Source organism: Salmo salar, chromosome 16, assembly GCF_965601325.2.
Source record: "Salmo salar chromosome 16, fSalSal1, whole genome shotgun sequence".
NCBI lineage: Eukaryota > Metazoa > Chordata > Actinopteri > Salmoniformes > Salmonidae > Salmo > Salmo salar.
Genome location: NC_138306.1, coordinates 87880780 through 87895000, shown reverse-complemented (window position 1 = coordinate 87895000; position 14221 = coordinate 87880780). Strand labels below are relative to the sequence as shown.

Here is a 14221-nt window from a genome sequence, read left to right as displayed (position 1 = left end):
TTGTATTTGTACTTGTCCCCGTGTGTCTGTCTGTCCAGCGGGGGGGGGTGTAACAGTCCCAACATATTATATTTGTACTTGTCCCCGTGTGTCTGTCTGTCTGTCCAGCGGGGGGGGTAACAGTCCCAACATATTATATTTGTACTTGTCCCCGTGTGTCTGTCTGTCTGTCCAGCGGGGGGGGTAACAGTCCCAACATATTATATTTGTACGTGTCCCCGTGTGTCTGTCTGTCCAGCGGGGGGGTAACAGTCCCAACATATTGTATTTGTACTTGTCCCCGTGTGTCTGTCTGTCCGTCCAGCGGGGGGGGGGTAACAGTCCCAACATATTGTATTTGTACTTGTCCCCCGTGTAGCTGCCCTCATGGTTTGTTTGTCTTTTATTTCCACATTCTGTCCGTTCTCCCCCCTCCTCAGACGCTGGAGGACTTTAAGAATGACAAGCAGGCTCTGGAGTACCAGCAGAGGATTGTAGACATTTTACTGAAGGTACAGCATCTCTCTCCCTTTCAATTCAAGGGCTTTATTGACATGGGAAACATATGTTTACATTGTCAAAGCAAGTGGACTAGACAGCTTCCTCTCTCTTCTCCTCTCCCTCTCTCCATCTCTCTTTGACTGAACTTCCTCTCTCTTCTCCTCTCCCTCTCTCCATCTCTCTTTGACTGAACTTCCTCTCTTCCCCTCTCCCTCTCTTCATCTCTCTTTGACTGAACTTCCTCTCTCTTCTCCTCTCCCTCTCTTCATCTCTCTTTGACTGAACTTCCTCTCTCTTCTCCTCTCCCTCTCTCCATCTCTCTTTGACTGAACTTCCTCTCTCTTCTCCTCTCCCTCTCTCCATCTCTCTTTGACTGAACTTCCTCTCTCTTCTCCTCTCCCTCTCTTCATCTCTCTTTGACTGAACTTCCTCTCTCTTCTCCTCTCCCTCTCTTCATCTCTCTTTGACTGAACTTCCTCTCTTCTCCTCTCCCTCTCTCCATCTCTCTTTGACTGAACTTCCTCTCTCTTCTCCTCTCCCTCTCTTCATCTCTCTTTGACTGAACTTCCTCTCTCTTCTCCTCTCCCTCTCTTCATCTCTCTTTGACTGAACTTCTCTCTCTTCTCCTCTCCCTCTCTTCATCTCTCTTTGACTGAACTTCCTCTCTCTTCTCCTCTCCCTCTCTTCATCTCTCTTTGACTGAACTTCCTCTCTTCTCCTCTCCCTCTCTCCATCTCTCTTTGACTGAACTTCCTCTCTCTTCTCCTCTCCCTCTCTTCATCTCTCTTTGACTGAACTTCCTCTCTCTTCTCCTCTCCCTCTCTCTCCCGACTGCTCCTCTCTTCCCCGACTGAACTTCCTCTCTTCTCCTCTCCCTCTCTTCATCTCTCTTTGACTGAACTTCCTCTCTCTCTCCTCTCCCTCTCTCCATCTCTCTTTGACTGAACTTCCTCTCTTCATCTCTCTTTGACTGAACTTCCTCTCTTCCCCTCTCCCTCTCTTCATCTCTCTTTGACTGAACTTCCTCTCTTCTCCTCTCCCTCTCTCCATCTCTCTTTGACTGAACTTCCTCTCTCTCTCCTCTCCCTCTCTTCATCTCTCTTTGACTGAACTTCCTCTCTTCTCCTCTCCCTCTCTTCATCTCTCTTTGACTGAACTTCCTCTCTTCATCTCTCTTTGACTGAACTTCCTCTCTTCCCCTCTCCCTCTCTTCATCTCTCTTTGACTGAACTTCCTCTCTTCTCCTCTCCCTCTCTCCATCTCTCTTTGACTGAACTTCCTCTCTCTTCTCCTCTCCCTCTCTCCATCTCTCTTTGACTGAACTTCCTCTCTTCTCCTCTCCCTCTCTTCATCTCTCTTTGACTGAACTTCCTCTCTTCTCCTCTCCCTCTCTTCATCTCTCTTTGACTGAACTTCCTCTCTTCATCTCTCTTTGACTGAACTTCCTCTCTTCCCCTCTCCCTCTCTTCATCTCTCTTTGACTGAACTTCCTCTCTTCTCCTCTCCCTCTCTCCATCTCTCTTTGACTGAACTTCCTCTCTCTTCTCCTCTCCCTCTCTCCATCTCTCTTTGACTGAACTTCCTCTCTCTTCTTCTCTCCATCTCTCTTTGACTGAACTTCCTCTCTCTTCTCTCTCTTCTAGTGTTCTCTCTCTCTCCTCTTCCTCTTAACGTCGGAACTGTCTGTCCTCTCACGTCTTGTAAATCTTTACTCTTTTTCTCACTGAACTCTTCTGACCTCTGTTCTCTCTGTCCACCTCTCACTCTCTTTCTCCCTCCCTCCATCTCTTCCTATTTCTGTTCTGTTCTGACCTCTGTCTCCCTTTCTCCTCCCGTCTCTAACTGTTCTGTTCCTGTCTCCCTTTCTCCTCCCGTCTCTAACTGTTCTGTTCCTGTCTCTCTGTCTCCCTTTCTCCTCCCGTCTCTAACTGTTCTGTTCCTGTCTCTCTGTCTCCCTTTCTCCTCCCGTCTCTAACTGTTCTGTTCCTGTCTCTCTGTCTCCCTTTCTCCTCCCGTCTCTAACTGTTCTGTTCCCGTCTCCCTTTCTCCTCCCGTCTCTAACTGTTCTGTTCCTGTCTCCCTTTCTCCTCCCGTCTCTAACTGTTCTGTTCCTGTCTCTCTGTCTCCCTTTCTCCTCCCGTCTCTAACTGTTCTGTTCCCGTCTCCCTTTCTCCTCCCGTCTCTAACTGTTCTGTTCCTGTCTCTCTGTCTCCCTTTCTCCTCCCGTCTCTAACTGTTCTGTTCCCGTCTCCCTTTCTCCTCCCGTCTCTAACTGTTCTGTTCCTGTCTCTCTGTCTCCCTTTCTCCTCCCGTCTCTAACTGTTCTGTTCCCGTCTCCCTTTCTCCTCCCGTCTCTAACTGTTCTGTTCCTGTCTCTCTGTCTCCCTTTCTCCTCCCGTCTCTAACTGTTCTGTTCCTGTCTCCCTTTCTCCTCCCGTCTCTAACTGTTCTGTTCCTGTCTCTCTGTCTCCCTTTCTCCTCCCGTCTCTAACTGTTCTGTTCCTGTCTCTCTGTCTCCCTTTCTCCTCCCGTCTCTAACTGTTCTGTTCCTGTCTCTCTGTCTCCCTTTCTCCTCCCGTCTCTAACTGTTCTGTTCCCGTCTCCCTTTCTCCTCCCGTCTCTAACTGTTCTGTTCCCGTCTCCCTTTCTCCTCCCGTCTCTAACTGTTCTGTTCCCGTCTCTCTGTCTCCCTTTCTCCTCCCGTCTCTAACTGTTCTGTTCCCGTCTCCCTTTCTCCTCCCGTCTCTAACTGTTCTGTTCCCGTCTCCCTTTCTCCTCCCGTCTCTAACTGTTCTGTTCCCGTCTCCCTTTCTCCTCCCGTCTCTAACTGTTCTGTTCCTGTCTCCCTTTCTCCTCCCGTCTCTAACTGTTCTGTTCCTGTCTCTCTGTCTCCCTTTCTCCTCCCGTCTCTAACTGTTCTGTTCCCGTCTCCCTTTCTCCTCCCGTCTCTAACTGTTCTGTTCCTGTCTCTCTGTCTCCCTTTCTCCTCCCGTCTCTAACTGTTCTGTTCCCGTCTCCCTTTCTCCTCCCGTCTCTAACTGTTCTGTTCCTGTCTCTCTGTCTCCCTTTCTCCTCCCGTCTCTAACTGTTCTGTTCCCGTCTCCCTTTCTCCTCCCGTCTCTAACTGTTCTGTTCCCGTCTCCCTTTCTCCTCCCGTCTCTAACTGTTCTGTTCCTGTCTCCCTTTCTCCTCCCGTCTCTAACTGTTCTGTTCCCGTCTCCCTTTCTCCTCCCGTCTCTAACTGTTCTGTTCCCGTCTCCCTTTCTCCTCCCGTCTCTAACTGTTCTGTTCCCGTCTCCCTTTCTCCTCCCGTCTCTAACTGTTCTGTTCCTGTCTCCCTTTCTCCTCCCGTCTCTAACTGTTCTGTTCCTGTCTCTCTGTCTCCCTTTCTCCTCCCGTCTCTAACTGTTCTGTTCCCGTCTCCCTTTCTCCTCCCGTCTCTAACTGTTCTGTTCCTGTCTCTCTGTCTCCCTTTCTCCTCCCGTCTCTAACTGTTCTGTTCCCGTCTCCCTTTCTCCTCCCGTCTCTAACTGTTCTGTTCCTGTCTCTCTGTCTCCCTTTCTCCTCCCGTCTCTAACTGTTCTGTTCCTGTCTCTCTGTCTCCCTTTCTCCTCCCGTCTCTAACTGTTCTGTTCCTGTCTCTCTGTCTCCCTTTCTCCTCCCGTCTCTAACTGTTCTGTTCCCGTCTCCCTTTCTCCTCCCGTCTCTAACTGTTCTGTTCCCGTCTCCCTTTCTCCTCCCGTCTCTAACTGTTCTGTTCCCGTCTCCCTTTCTCCTCCCGTCTCTAACTGTTCTGTTCCCGTTCTCTGTCTGTTTCCAGGTGATGGTGGAGAACAGTGACTTCACCCCCTCTCAGGTGGGCTGTCTGTTTACCTTCCTGGCCCGCCAGCTGGCCAAACCTGACAACACACTCTTCGTCAACAGGAAGCTCTTCGATCAGGTGACCACTTAGAGCAGGAAGTCTCTCAGACAGACAGGTCCTTGGGGAACCCCCAGCCATTCCACATAGAGTTTGGACTGGAGGAGATATGGGCGTGTTCCAGGTCATCGTCATTGCAGTTACTCACAACGCCTGTTACTAAACATCTTAGGAACCTGCATAAATATGATTCAGCAATAATCTGAGAGACGTAGTGCAACAAAGACGCAACCGTTGTTTTTCATCATAAGATGTGTTATGTTCTGTGTTAAGAGGATAGATGTGTTATGTTCTATGTTAAGAGGATAGATGTGTTATGTTAACCTCTCTGGGGTATGTGGGACGTGACCGTCCCACCTGCGGGACACACTACTCAACAGCCAATGAAATAGCAGGGCGGCAAATTCAAAACAACAAAAATCTCATAATTCAAATTTCTCAAACATACAACTATTATATCCCATTTTAAAGATACACTTCTCGTTAATCCAACCACATTGTCCGATTTCAAAAAGGCTTTACGGCGAAAGCATAACATTAGATTATATTAGGACAGCACCTAAACAAGAAAAACCACACAGCCATTTTCCAAGCAAGGAGAAGCGTCACAAAAACCAGAAATACAGCTAAAATGAATCACTAACCTTTGATGATCTTCATCAGATGGCACTCCCAGGACTCAATGTTACACAATACATGTATGTTTTGCTCGATCAAGTTCATATTTATATCCAAAAACCACATTTTACATTGGCGTGTAATGTTCAGAAATGTTTTGCCTCCCAAAAATCCGGTGAATGAGCACATCAATTTACAGAAATACTCATCATAAACGTTGATAAAATATTCAACAGTTATTTAAAGAATTATAGATACACTTCTCCTTAATGCAACCGCTGTCTCAGATTTCAAAAAAGCTTTACGGCAGTAATCTTTGTACAGCGTTCAGACACGAAACCAAACCCACCATTTTGTGGAGTCAACAAAGCTCAGAAATAATATTCTAAATATTCACTTACCTTTGATGATCTTCATCAGAATGCACTCCCAGGAATCCCAGGTCCACAATAAATGTTTTTGTTCGATAAAGTCCATAATTTATGTCCAAATACCGCCTTTTTGTTCACGCGTTTAGTCCACTACTCCAAATGCAGGAAGCGAGCGCAAAATATCACGACGAAAAGTAAAAAAAAAGTTATATTTTCGTTCGTAGAAATGTCAAACGATGTATAGCATCAATCTGTAGGATGTTTTTAACATAAATCTTCAGTAATATTCCAACCGGACAATTCCAATGTCTTCAGAAAAGAAAATGATCACAGCTAACTAACACGTGAGAGCGTGCCTCTGAGCTCATGTCATTTTCTCACTCATCAACTTCCAGGCCCTCTTGTTCGCTCCATATTCACAGTAGAAGCATGTAACAATGTTCTAAAGACTGTTGACATCTAGTAGAAGCCTTAGGAAGTGTAAAAGGAACCCTAAGTCACTGTATACTGTATAGGCAATCACTTGAAAAACTACAAACCTCAGATTTCCACACTTCCTGGTTGGATTTTTCTCAGGTTTTTGCCTGCCATATGAGTTCTGTTATACTCACAGACATCATTCAAACAAACAGTTTTAGAAACGTCAGAGTGTTTTCTATCCAAATCTACTAATAATATGCATATCCTACCTTCTGAGCCTGAGTAGCAGGCAGTTTAATTTGGGCATGCCTTTCATCCGGACGTCAAAATACTGCCCCCTACCCTAGAGAAGTTAAGAGGGTAGATGTGTTATGTTCTATGTTAAGAGGATAGATGTGTTATGTTAAGAGGATAGATGTGTTATGTTAAGAGGATAGATGTGTTATGTTAAGAGGTTAACCTGTTGGGGCTAGGGGGCAGTATTTTCACGGCTGGATAAAAAAACGTACCCGATTTAATCTGGTTACTAATCCTACCCAGTAACTAGAATATGCATATACTTATTATATATGGATATAAAACACCCTAAAGTTTCTAAAACTGTTTGAATGGTGTCTGTGAGTATAACAGAACTCATTTGGCAGGCAAAACCCTGAGACCGATTCTGACAGGAAGTGGATACCTGATGTGTTGAATTACCTTTAAGCCTATGCCATTGAAACACACAGGGGCTTATTAATGTTTTGGCACTTCCTATTGCTTCCACTAGATGTCACCAGCCTTTACAAAGTGTTTTGAGTCTTCTACTGTGAGATCTGACCGAACAAGAGCCTTGGAACGGTGATGGCCGATTAGACTCTGGCGCGCGAGGTCATGTTGGGTACCCTCGTTCCAATACGTTTTAAAAGAGAATGCATTCGTCCACCTTGAATATTATTCATGTTCTGGTTAAAAAAGGCACTAATGATTTATGCTATACAACGTTTGACATGTTTGAATGAACATAAATATATTTTTTCCCCTCGTTCATGAAGTGAAGTCCGGCGGGCTTAGATCATGTGCTAACAACACGGAGCTTTTTGGACATAAATGATGAGCTTTTTTGAACAAAACTACATTCGTTATGGACCTGGGATTCCTGGAAGTGACATCTGATGAAGAGAATCAAAGGTAATGGATTATTTACATAGTATTTTCGATTTTAGATCTCTCCAACATGGCCGTTTGTCTGTATCGCAAAGCGTATTTTTCTGGGCGCAGTGCTCAGATTATTGCAAAGTGTGATTTCCCAGTAAGGTTATTTTGCGTTCAAGAGATGTACATCCATCTATAATTCTTTAAATGACAATATAATATTTTACCAATGTTTTCTAATATTAATTATTTAATTTGTTGTGCTGACTTGACTGCCGGTTATTGGAGGGAAACGATTTCCTGAACATCAACGCCATAGTAAAACGCTGTTTTTGGATATAAATATGAACTTGATAGAACTAAAAATGCATGTATTGTCTAACATAATGTCCTAGGAGTGTCATCTGATGGAGATTGTCCAAGGTTAGTGCATCATTTTAGCTGGTTTTATGGTTTTGGTGACGCCTGTCTTTGAATTGACAAAACATTACACACAGCTATTGTCAATGTACTCTCGTAACATAATCTAACTTTATGCTTTCGCCGTAAAACCTTTTTGAAATCTGACAACGTGGTTAGATTAAGGAGATGTTTATCTTTCAAAGGGTGTAAGATAGTTGTATGTTTGAAAAATTTGAATTTTGACATTTATTTGGTTTCAAATTTGCCGCTCTTGAAATGCACCTGCTGTTGATAGGGTGCACCACGGGTGGCACGCTAGCGTCCCACATAGCCCCAAGAGGTTAAGAGGATAGATGTGTTATGTTAAGAGGATAGATGTGTTATGTTAAGAGGATAGATGTGTTATGTTAAGAGGATAGATGTGTTATGTTAAGAGGATAGATGTGTTAGGTTAAGAGGATAGATGTGTTATGTTAAGAGGATAGATGTGTTATGTTAAGAGGATAGATGTGTTATGTTAAGAGGATAGATGTGTTGTGTTAAGAGGATAGATGTGTTGTGTTAAGAGGATAGATGTGTTGTGTTAAGAGGATAGATGTGTTATGTTAAGAGGATAGATGTGTTATGTTAAGAGGATAGATGTGTTATGTTAAGAGGATAGATGTGTTATGTTAAGAGGATAGATGTGTTATGTTAAGAGGATAGATGTGTTATGTTAAGAGGATAGATGTGTTATGTTAAGAGGATAGATGTGTTATGTTAAGAGGATAGATGTGTTGTGATAAGAGGATAGATGTGTTGTGATCTATGTTAAGAGGATAGATGTGTTATGTTAAGAGGATAGATGTGTTATGTTAAGAGGATAGATGTGTTATGTTAAGAGGATAGATGTGTTATGTTAAGAGGATAGATGTGTTATGTTAAGAGGATAGATGTGTTATGTTAAGAGGATAGATGTGTTATGTTAAGAGGGTAGATGTGTTATGTTAAGAGGATAGATGTGTTATGTTAAGAGGATAGATGTGTTATGTTAAGAGGATAGATGTGTTGTGTTAAGAGGATAGATGTGTTGTGATCTATGTTAAGGGACTTATTCCCCTTTGTCACCACCCAGCTACAGGATTCTACTCTGGGAATGTTGATTGGGCCTCAAGCGAGGAGTTGGCACTTAGCACCTGGCTGAAAACAGCTGCCTCACACAGGAAGAGGATAGATGTGTTTATGCACTTAGTCATTCAATATTCTCAGTATAAAGCCTTCCTGTAGTGTGAATTACTGACTGGAGCGGTGTTGTATTGAAACTGGGCAGTAGGAGAACCTGGAGCGGTGTTGTGTTGTATTGAAACTGGGCAGTAGGAGAACCTGGAGCGGTGTTGTGTTGTATTGAAACTGGGCAGTAGGAGAACCTGGAGCGGTGTTGTGTTGTATTGAAACTGGGCAGTAGGAGAACCTGGAGCGGTGTTGTGTTGTATTGAAACTGGGCAGTAGGAGAACCTGGAGCGGTGTTGTGTTGTATTGAAACTGGGCAGTAGGAGAACCTGGAGCGGTGTTGTGTTGTATTGAAACTGGGCAGTAGGAGAACCTGGAGCGGTGTTGTGTTGTATTGAAACTGGGCAGTAGGAGAACCTGGAGCGGTGTTGTGTTGTATTGAAACTGGGCAGTAGGAGAACCTGGAGCGGTGTTGTGTTGTATTGAAACTGGGCAGTAGGAGAACCTGGAGCGGTGTTGTATTGAAACTGGGCAGTAGGAGAACCTGGAGCGGTGTTGTGTTGTATTGAAACTGGGCAGTAGGAGAACCTGGAGCGGTGTTGTGTTGTATTGAAACTGGGCAGTAGGAGAACCTGGACCTATGTTTTGTGTTGTGGTTCCGTTGTTCCACAGGTTCTGGAGTTCCTGTGTAGTCCAGACGACGACTCCAGACACACAGAGAGACAACAGGTAGACTACTCTGACAATATAAGGCTCAGGACTAAAGTAGTGCACTATTTAGGGAATAGGGTGCCATTTCAGATTTGCTCTAGGGCTCTTTTTCTGAGCGTAGCCTGTGGATTGGTCAGGTCATGTGATCCAGTAGAGGCTGTGATTGGTTCCCAGGTGCTGTTGGAGCTGCTGCAGGTGGGAGGTGTGGGCCAGTTTGATGAGGGACGACTACTGGGACTGGCTGAGAAGGCAGAGTTGTGAGTTATCCTCTATTATCCTCCCTCTCTCTCTGCTTCTCTCCCCTCTCGCTCTCTCTCTCTCTGTTTCTCTCTCTCTCTCTGTCTCTCTCTCTCTCTCGTCTCTCTCTCTCTCTGTTTCTCTCTCTCTCTCTGAATATACTTGTATACTATATATACTATATTCAACCACTATTAACTCCTGGTCCCAACTTCTCCCTCCCCATTCTCTCCCTCCTCCTCCTCTCTCCCTCCTCCTCTCTCCCTCCTCCTCTCTCCCTCCTCCTCTCTCTCCTCTCTCCCTCCTCCTCTCTCCCTCCTCCTCTCTCCCTCCTCCTCTCTCTCCTCTCTCCCTCCTCCTCTCTCCCTCCTCCTCTCTCCTCTCTCCCTCCTCTTCTCTCCCTCCTCCTCTCTCCTCCTCCTCTCTCTCTCCCTCTCCTCTCTCTCTCTCTCCTCTCTCTCTCCCTCCTCTCTCTCTCCCTCCTCCTCTCTCCCCCCTCTTTTCTCCCTCCTCTTCTCTCCCTCTTCTCTCCCTCCTCTTCTCTCCCTCCTCTTCTCTCCCTCCTCTTCTCTCCCTCCTCTTCTCTCCCTCCTCTTCTCTCCCTCTCTCCCTCCTCCTCTTTCCTCTTTTCTCCCTCCTCTTCTCTCCCTCCTTCTCTCCCTCCTCTTCTCTCCCTCCTCCTCTCTCTCTCTCTCTCTCCTCCTCTCTCTCTCCCTCCTCTCTCTCTCCTCCTCTCAGCTACCAGATCTGTGAGTTTCTGTATGAGCAGAAGCATCTGCATGATAAGATTCTGCACTGCTACCTCAGAGACCCTGTGAGAAAGGTAGTGTGCAGCGTACCAACCCAGTAGACAGTAGATTCTGAAGCTTGTATGGATGAAGTTCACACTGGTCTTATTGACATGTCAACAGGAAGAGATATTTAACTACATCCACAACCTGCTGTCCATGCCTGGCTACAGCTCAGAGGAGAAACACTGTGTCTGGGACAAGGCCCTGCTGCACATTGCGGAGCTGGTGACCCTTGACCCTGTGAAGTCAGCTGACATGGTGGCCATGCATTTCCCTGAGGAAGTACGACCCATCATCACCAGACTACAGGTCAGCTGACTAGAGGGCCGACACGGCATCATTCAATCTCTCTCAATCTGCCTCTCGCAATCTGCCTCTCGCTATCTGCCTCACGCAATCTGCCAATCTGCCTCACGCAATCTGCCTCACGCAATCTGCCTCTCGCAATCTGCCTCTCGCAATCTGCCTCTCGCAATCTGCCTCTCGCAATCTGCCTCTCGCAATCTGCCTCTCGCAATCTGCCTCTCGCAATCTGCCTCTCGCAATCTGCCTCTCGCTATCTGCCTCTCGCAATCTGCCTCTCGCAATCTGCCTCTCGCAATCTGCCTCTCGCAATCTGCCTCTCGCAATCTGCCTCTCGCAATCTGCCTCTTTCTTTGTTTCAATTCAATTCAATTCAAGGGCTTTATTGGCATGGGAAACATATGTTAACATTGCCAAAGCAAGTGAGGTAGATAATATACAAAAGTGAAATAAACAATAAAAATGAACAGTAAACATTACACTCAAAGAAGTTCCAAAAGAATAAAGACATTTCAAATGTCATATTATGTCTATATACAGTGTTGTAACGATGTGCAAATAGTTAAAGTACAAAATGGAAAATAAATAAACATAAATATGGGTTGTATTTACAATGGTGTTTGTTCTTCACTGGTTGACTCTTTTCTTATGGCAACAGGTCACACATCTTGCTGCTGTGATGTCACACTGTGGTATTTCACCCAGTAGATATGGGAGTTTATCAAAATTGGGTTTGTTTTCTAATTCTTTGTGGATCTGTGTAATCTGAGGGAAATATGTGTCTCTAATATGGTCATACATTGGGCAGGAGGTTAGGAAGTGCAGCTCAGTTTCCACCTCATTTTGTGGGCAGTGTGCACGTGCAGTGCTTCGTCCTCTAAAAGTTGCAGCGTACTGCAGCTTGCATGGTGCCACTGTTACCATTAATGCTAGTTAGTGATAGTTTGACCACCACAGGGCATGTTTGAGCAGCATTTGATAGCCTTCAATAGTGGTTGTACTAGAGAAATTAAAACCTTTTTTGTAAGAACATAGTATATGGGACTGATTTTAAGAAATGTTGCTTAATTAATTTGATTAATATTATGGTGTTTCTATTCCAAGGAAAACTAAAAACCCTCTGGGTTTCCGTTAGGATGGAACAGAAAATATGACGCTGTACAACGTGACGGTCGTGAGTAGAGTACTGGGCTATTTAACTAGAGAATCCCTGTGTCGTCCGGGCAGGGCACGCGGGAGACCGGGGTTCAAATCCCCGACGGGGAGGAAGGAGTAAGATGTCCTTGTAAATAAAAATTTGACTTACCTAGTTAAATAAAGGTTACACTAAGAGCGTAACATTTCTACACCCTAACTGTATAATTGTAGTCTAACCAATACTCAAACAGAGATTCAGTCAAAATATAAATGTGATAGATTTATCAGGACCAGTCCCCATGCTTGTCTCAGAGCAGCTCTAAACAGCTGAAATGGTTTTAGTTGCTTCAAATCCTATTGTTTCTAACTTCAATATGCTCTTTAAATAACAACTACACGGTACATTACTCAACACTAGTGAGACTCATGTCGCCTAAAATACGACGTGACTTTCCACCAATAATCACATATAGAGGATTGGAGGATATTTCTGTAATTCACTGATATTTATTCCCATAGTAATTCCTTATGGATCCATAACTAAATAAACATTGGCATTTTGAAAGCCATTATGCCATTATTAGTTCCATTGTTTTAGTTTGAAGGTGCAGACTGGCGCTAAGAACAGAACAGCGAGAACGTTTCCCTCGTCAGCACCATTGTTAGTGCAATGCCCCTTAGTGTTGCCAGTGTAGCGGGGGGGGATTACAATATTTTGGAGGGGATTTCATTTTTACATAACGTAAAATGAGCGAGGAAAAAGTTGAGGCTGGCACGGGTATTGAACCAGCGTCTGTAGCAACACAGTTTACACTGCTATGCCGTGTCTCAGACCGCTGTGCCACTCAGGCGCTGTATAACGTGACCAGTCTGGAGTGGCTCCTACACTACTACAGTCTGAGCTAAGTCTCCTAACAAAATAAAAGAATAAAAACCTTACTGGAACAACAGTTTTAGTCAGTCATACTGAATTCATACACAATTATCAGCTTCTATGTAGGTTTATGTCACCTATTCATTGTCAGTTAGAAACACAGTAGGACCCAAAAGCATAATCGGTGCTCTAACTCCCCCTTGTGGTGGTCTGGATAAATGACGTGGTGACGCAGGGTACCGTACTGAACCACACATTACCTCTAGGTCCCGCAGCATAATCGCAAAACTTTTAGTGGCGCAACCACTGTAGCCTGTCTTCTCTTGAGAGCCAGGTCTGCCTACAGCGGCCTTTCTCAATAGCAAGGTTATGTTCACTGAGTTTGTACATAGTCAAAGCTTTATGTTTGGGTCAGTCTTTTTGTTTTCTCATGATTTGGTTGGGTCTCTCTGTCTCTCACCCCCTCTCTCTCTTTCTCACTCTTTCTCCTCGTCTGTGTCTGTCTGTCTGTCTGTCTGTCTGTCTGTCTGTCTGTCTGTCTGTCTGTCTGTCTGTCTGGCTGGCTGGCTGGCTGGCTGGCTGGCTGGCTGGTGTCTCGCTTTCTCTGTCTGGCTGTCTGGTCGTCTCGCTTTCTCTGTCTCTGTCTGTCGTCTCGCTTTCTCTGTCTCTGTCTGTCGTCTCGCTTTCTCTTTCTCTGTCTGTCTGTGTCTTGCTTTCTCTGTCTCTGTCTGTCTGTGTCTCTCTTTCTCTGTCTGTCTGTGTCTCGCTTTCTCTGTCTCTGTCTGTCGTCTCGCTTTCTCTTTCTCTGTCTGTCTGTGTCTTGCTTTCTCTGTCTCTGTCTGTCTGTGTCTCTCTTTCTCTGTCTGTCTGTGTCTCGCTTTCTCTGTCTCTGTCTGTCTGTGTCTCTCTGTCTGTCTGTGTCTCGCTTTCTCTGTCTCTGTCTGTCTGTGTCTCGCTTTCTGTCTGTCTCTGTCTGTCTGTGTCTCGCTTTCTGTCTGTCTGTGTCTCGCTTTCTGTCTGTCTGTGTCTCGCTTTCTGTCTGTCTCTGTCTGTCTGTGTCTCGCTTTCTGTCTGTCTCTGTCTGTCTGTGTCTCGCTTTCTGTCTGTCTGTGTCTCGCTTTCTGTCTGTCTCTGTCTGTCTGTGTCTTGCTTTCTCTGTCTCTGTCTGTCTGTGTCTCGCTTTCTCTGTCAGTCTGTGTCAGTCTGTGTCTCGCTTTCTCTGTCTCTCTCTGTCAGTCTGTGTCTCGCTCTCTCTTTGTCTCTATCTCTCTCTTTCTCTCTCCCGACAAACCCACAGAGTCCCGCCACTGTCTGAATCAGCCTTATCTGCAGCACAGCGTGTAATTGCCTGGCTGTTATCGCCGTAGGAACGGGAGATAAGTGCTAATTGAAAACCTGGATTAGCAAAGAGTCGTTTACTTCCCGAGAGAATGCTGTGTGTGTGTTCATGTCTCTGATTCTGTTGTGTAGAGAGGCGTTTCCAGGAAGATCTGACAATGGAAGAAAATAAACACCTTTGTGATTGCTCCAAACTGCACACACAGGTGTAGGTGTATCTAATGGGTTGCTGTAAAAGGTGTTGTTATTGACCATGTAGGGCTGCCAACATTTCACT

At 45.2% G+C, this 14221-nt stretch overlaps 1 protein-coding gene across 1 annotated transcript in view; it reads left to right on the top strand.

The window, feature by feature from the left end:
- The window catches only part of LOC106574831 (vacuolar protein sorting-associated protein 8 homolog), a 207546-nt gene that overhangs the window by 158160 nt on the left and 35165 nt on the right, over positions 1-14221 (top strand). The window contains 6 exon segments of the mRNA XM_082963149.1: positions 420-491; positions 4301-4420; positions 9226-9282; positions 9439-9521; positions 10240-10324; positions 10413-10601. Of these exon segments, the coding sequence (XP_082819275.1) occupies positions 420-491; positions 4301-4420; positions 9226-9282; positions 9439-9521; positions 10240-10324; positions 10413-10601 (606 nt within the window).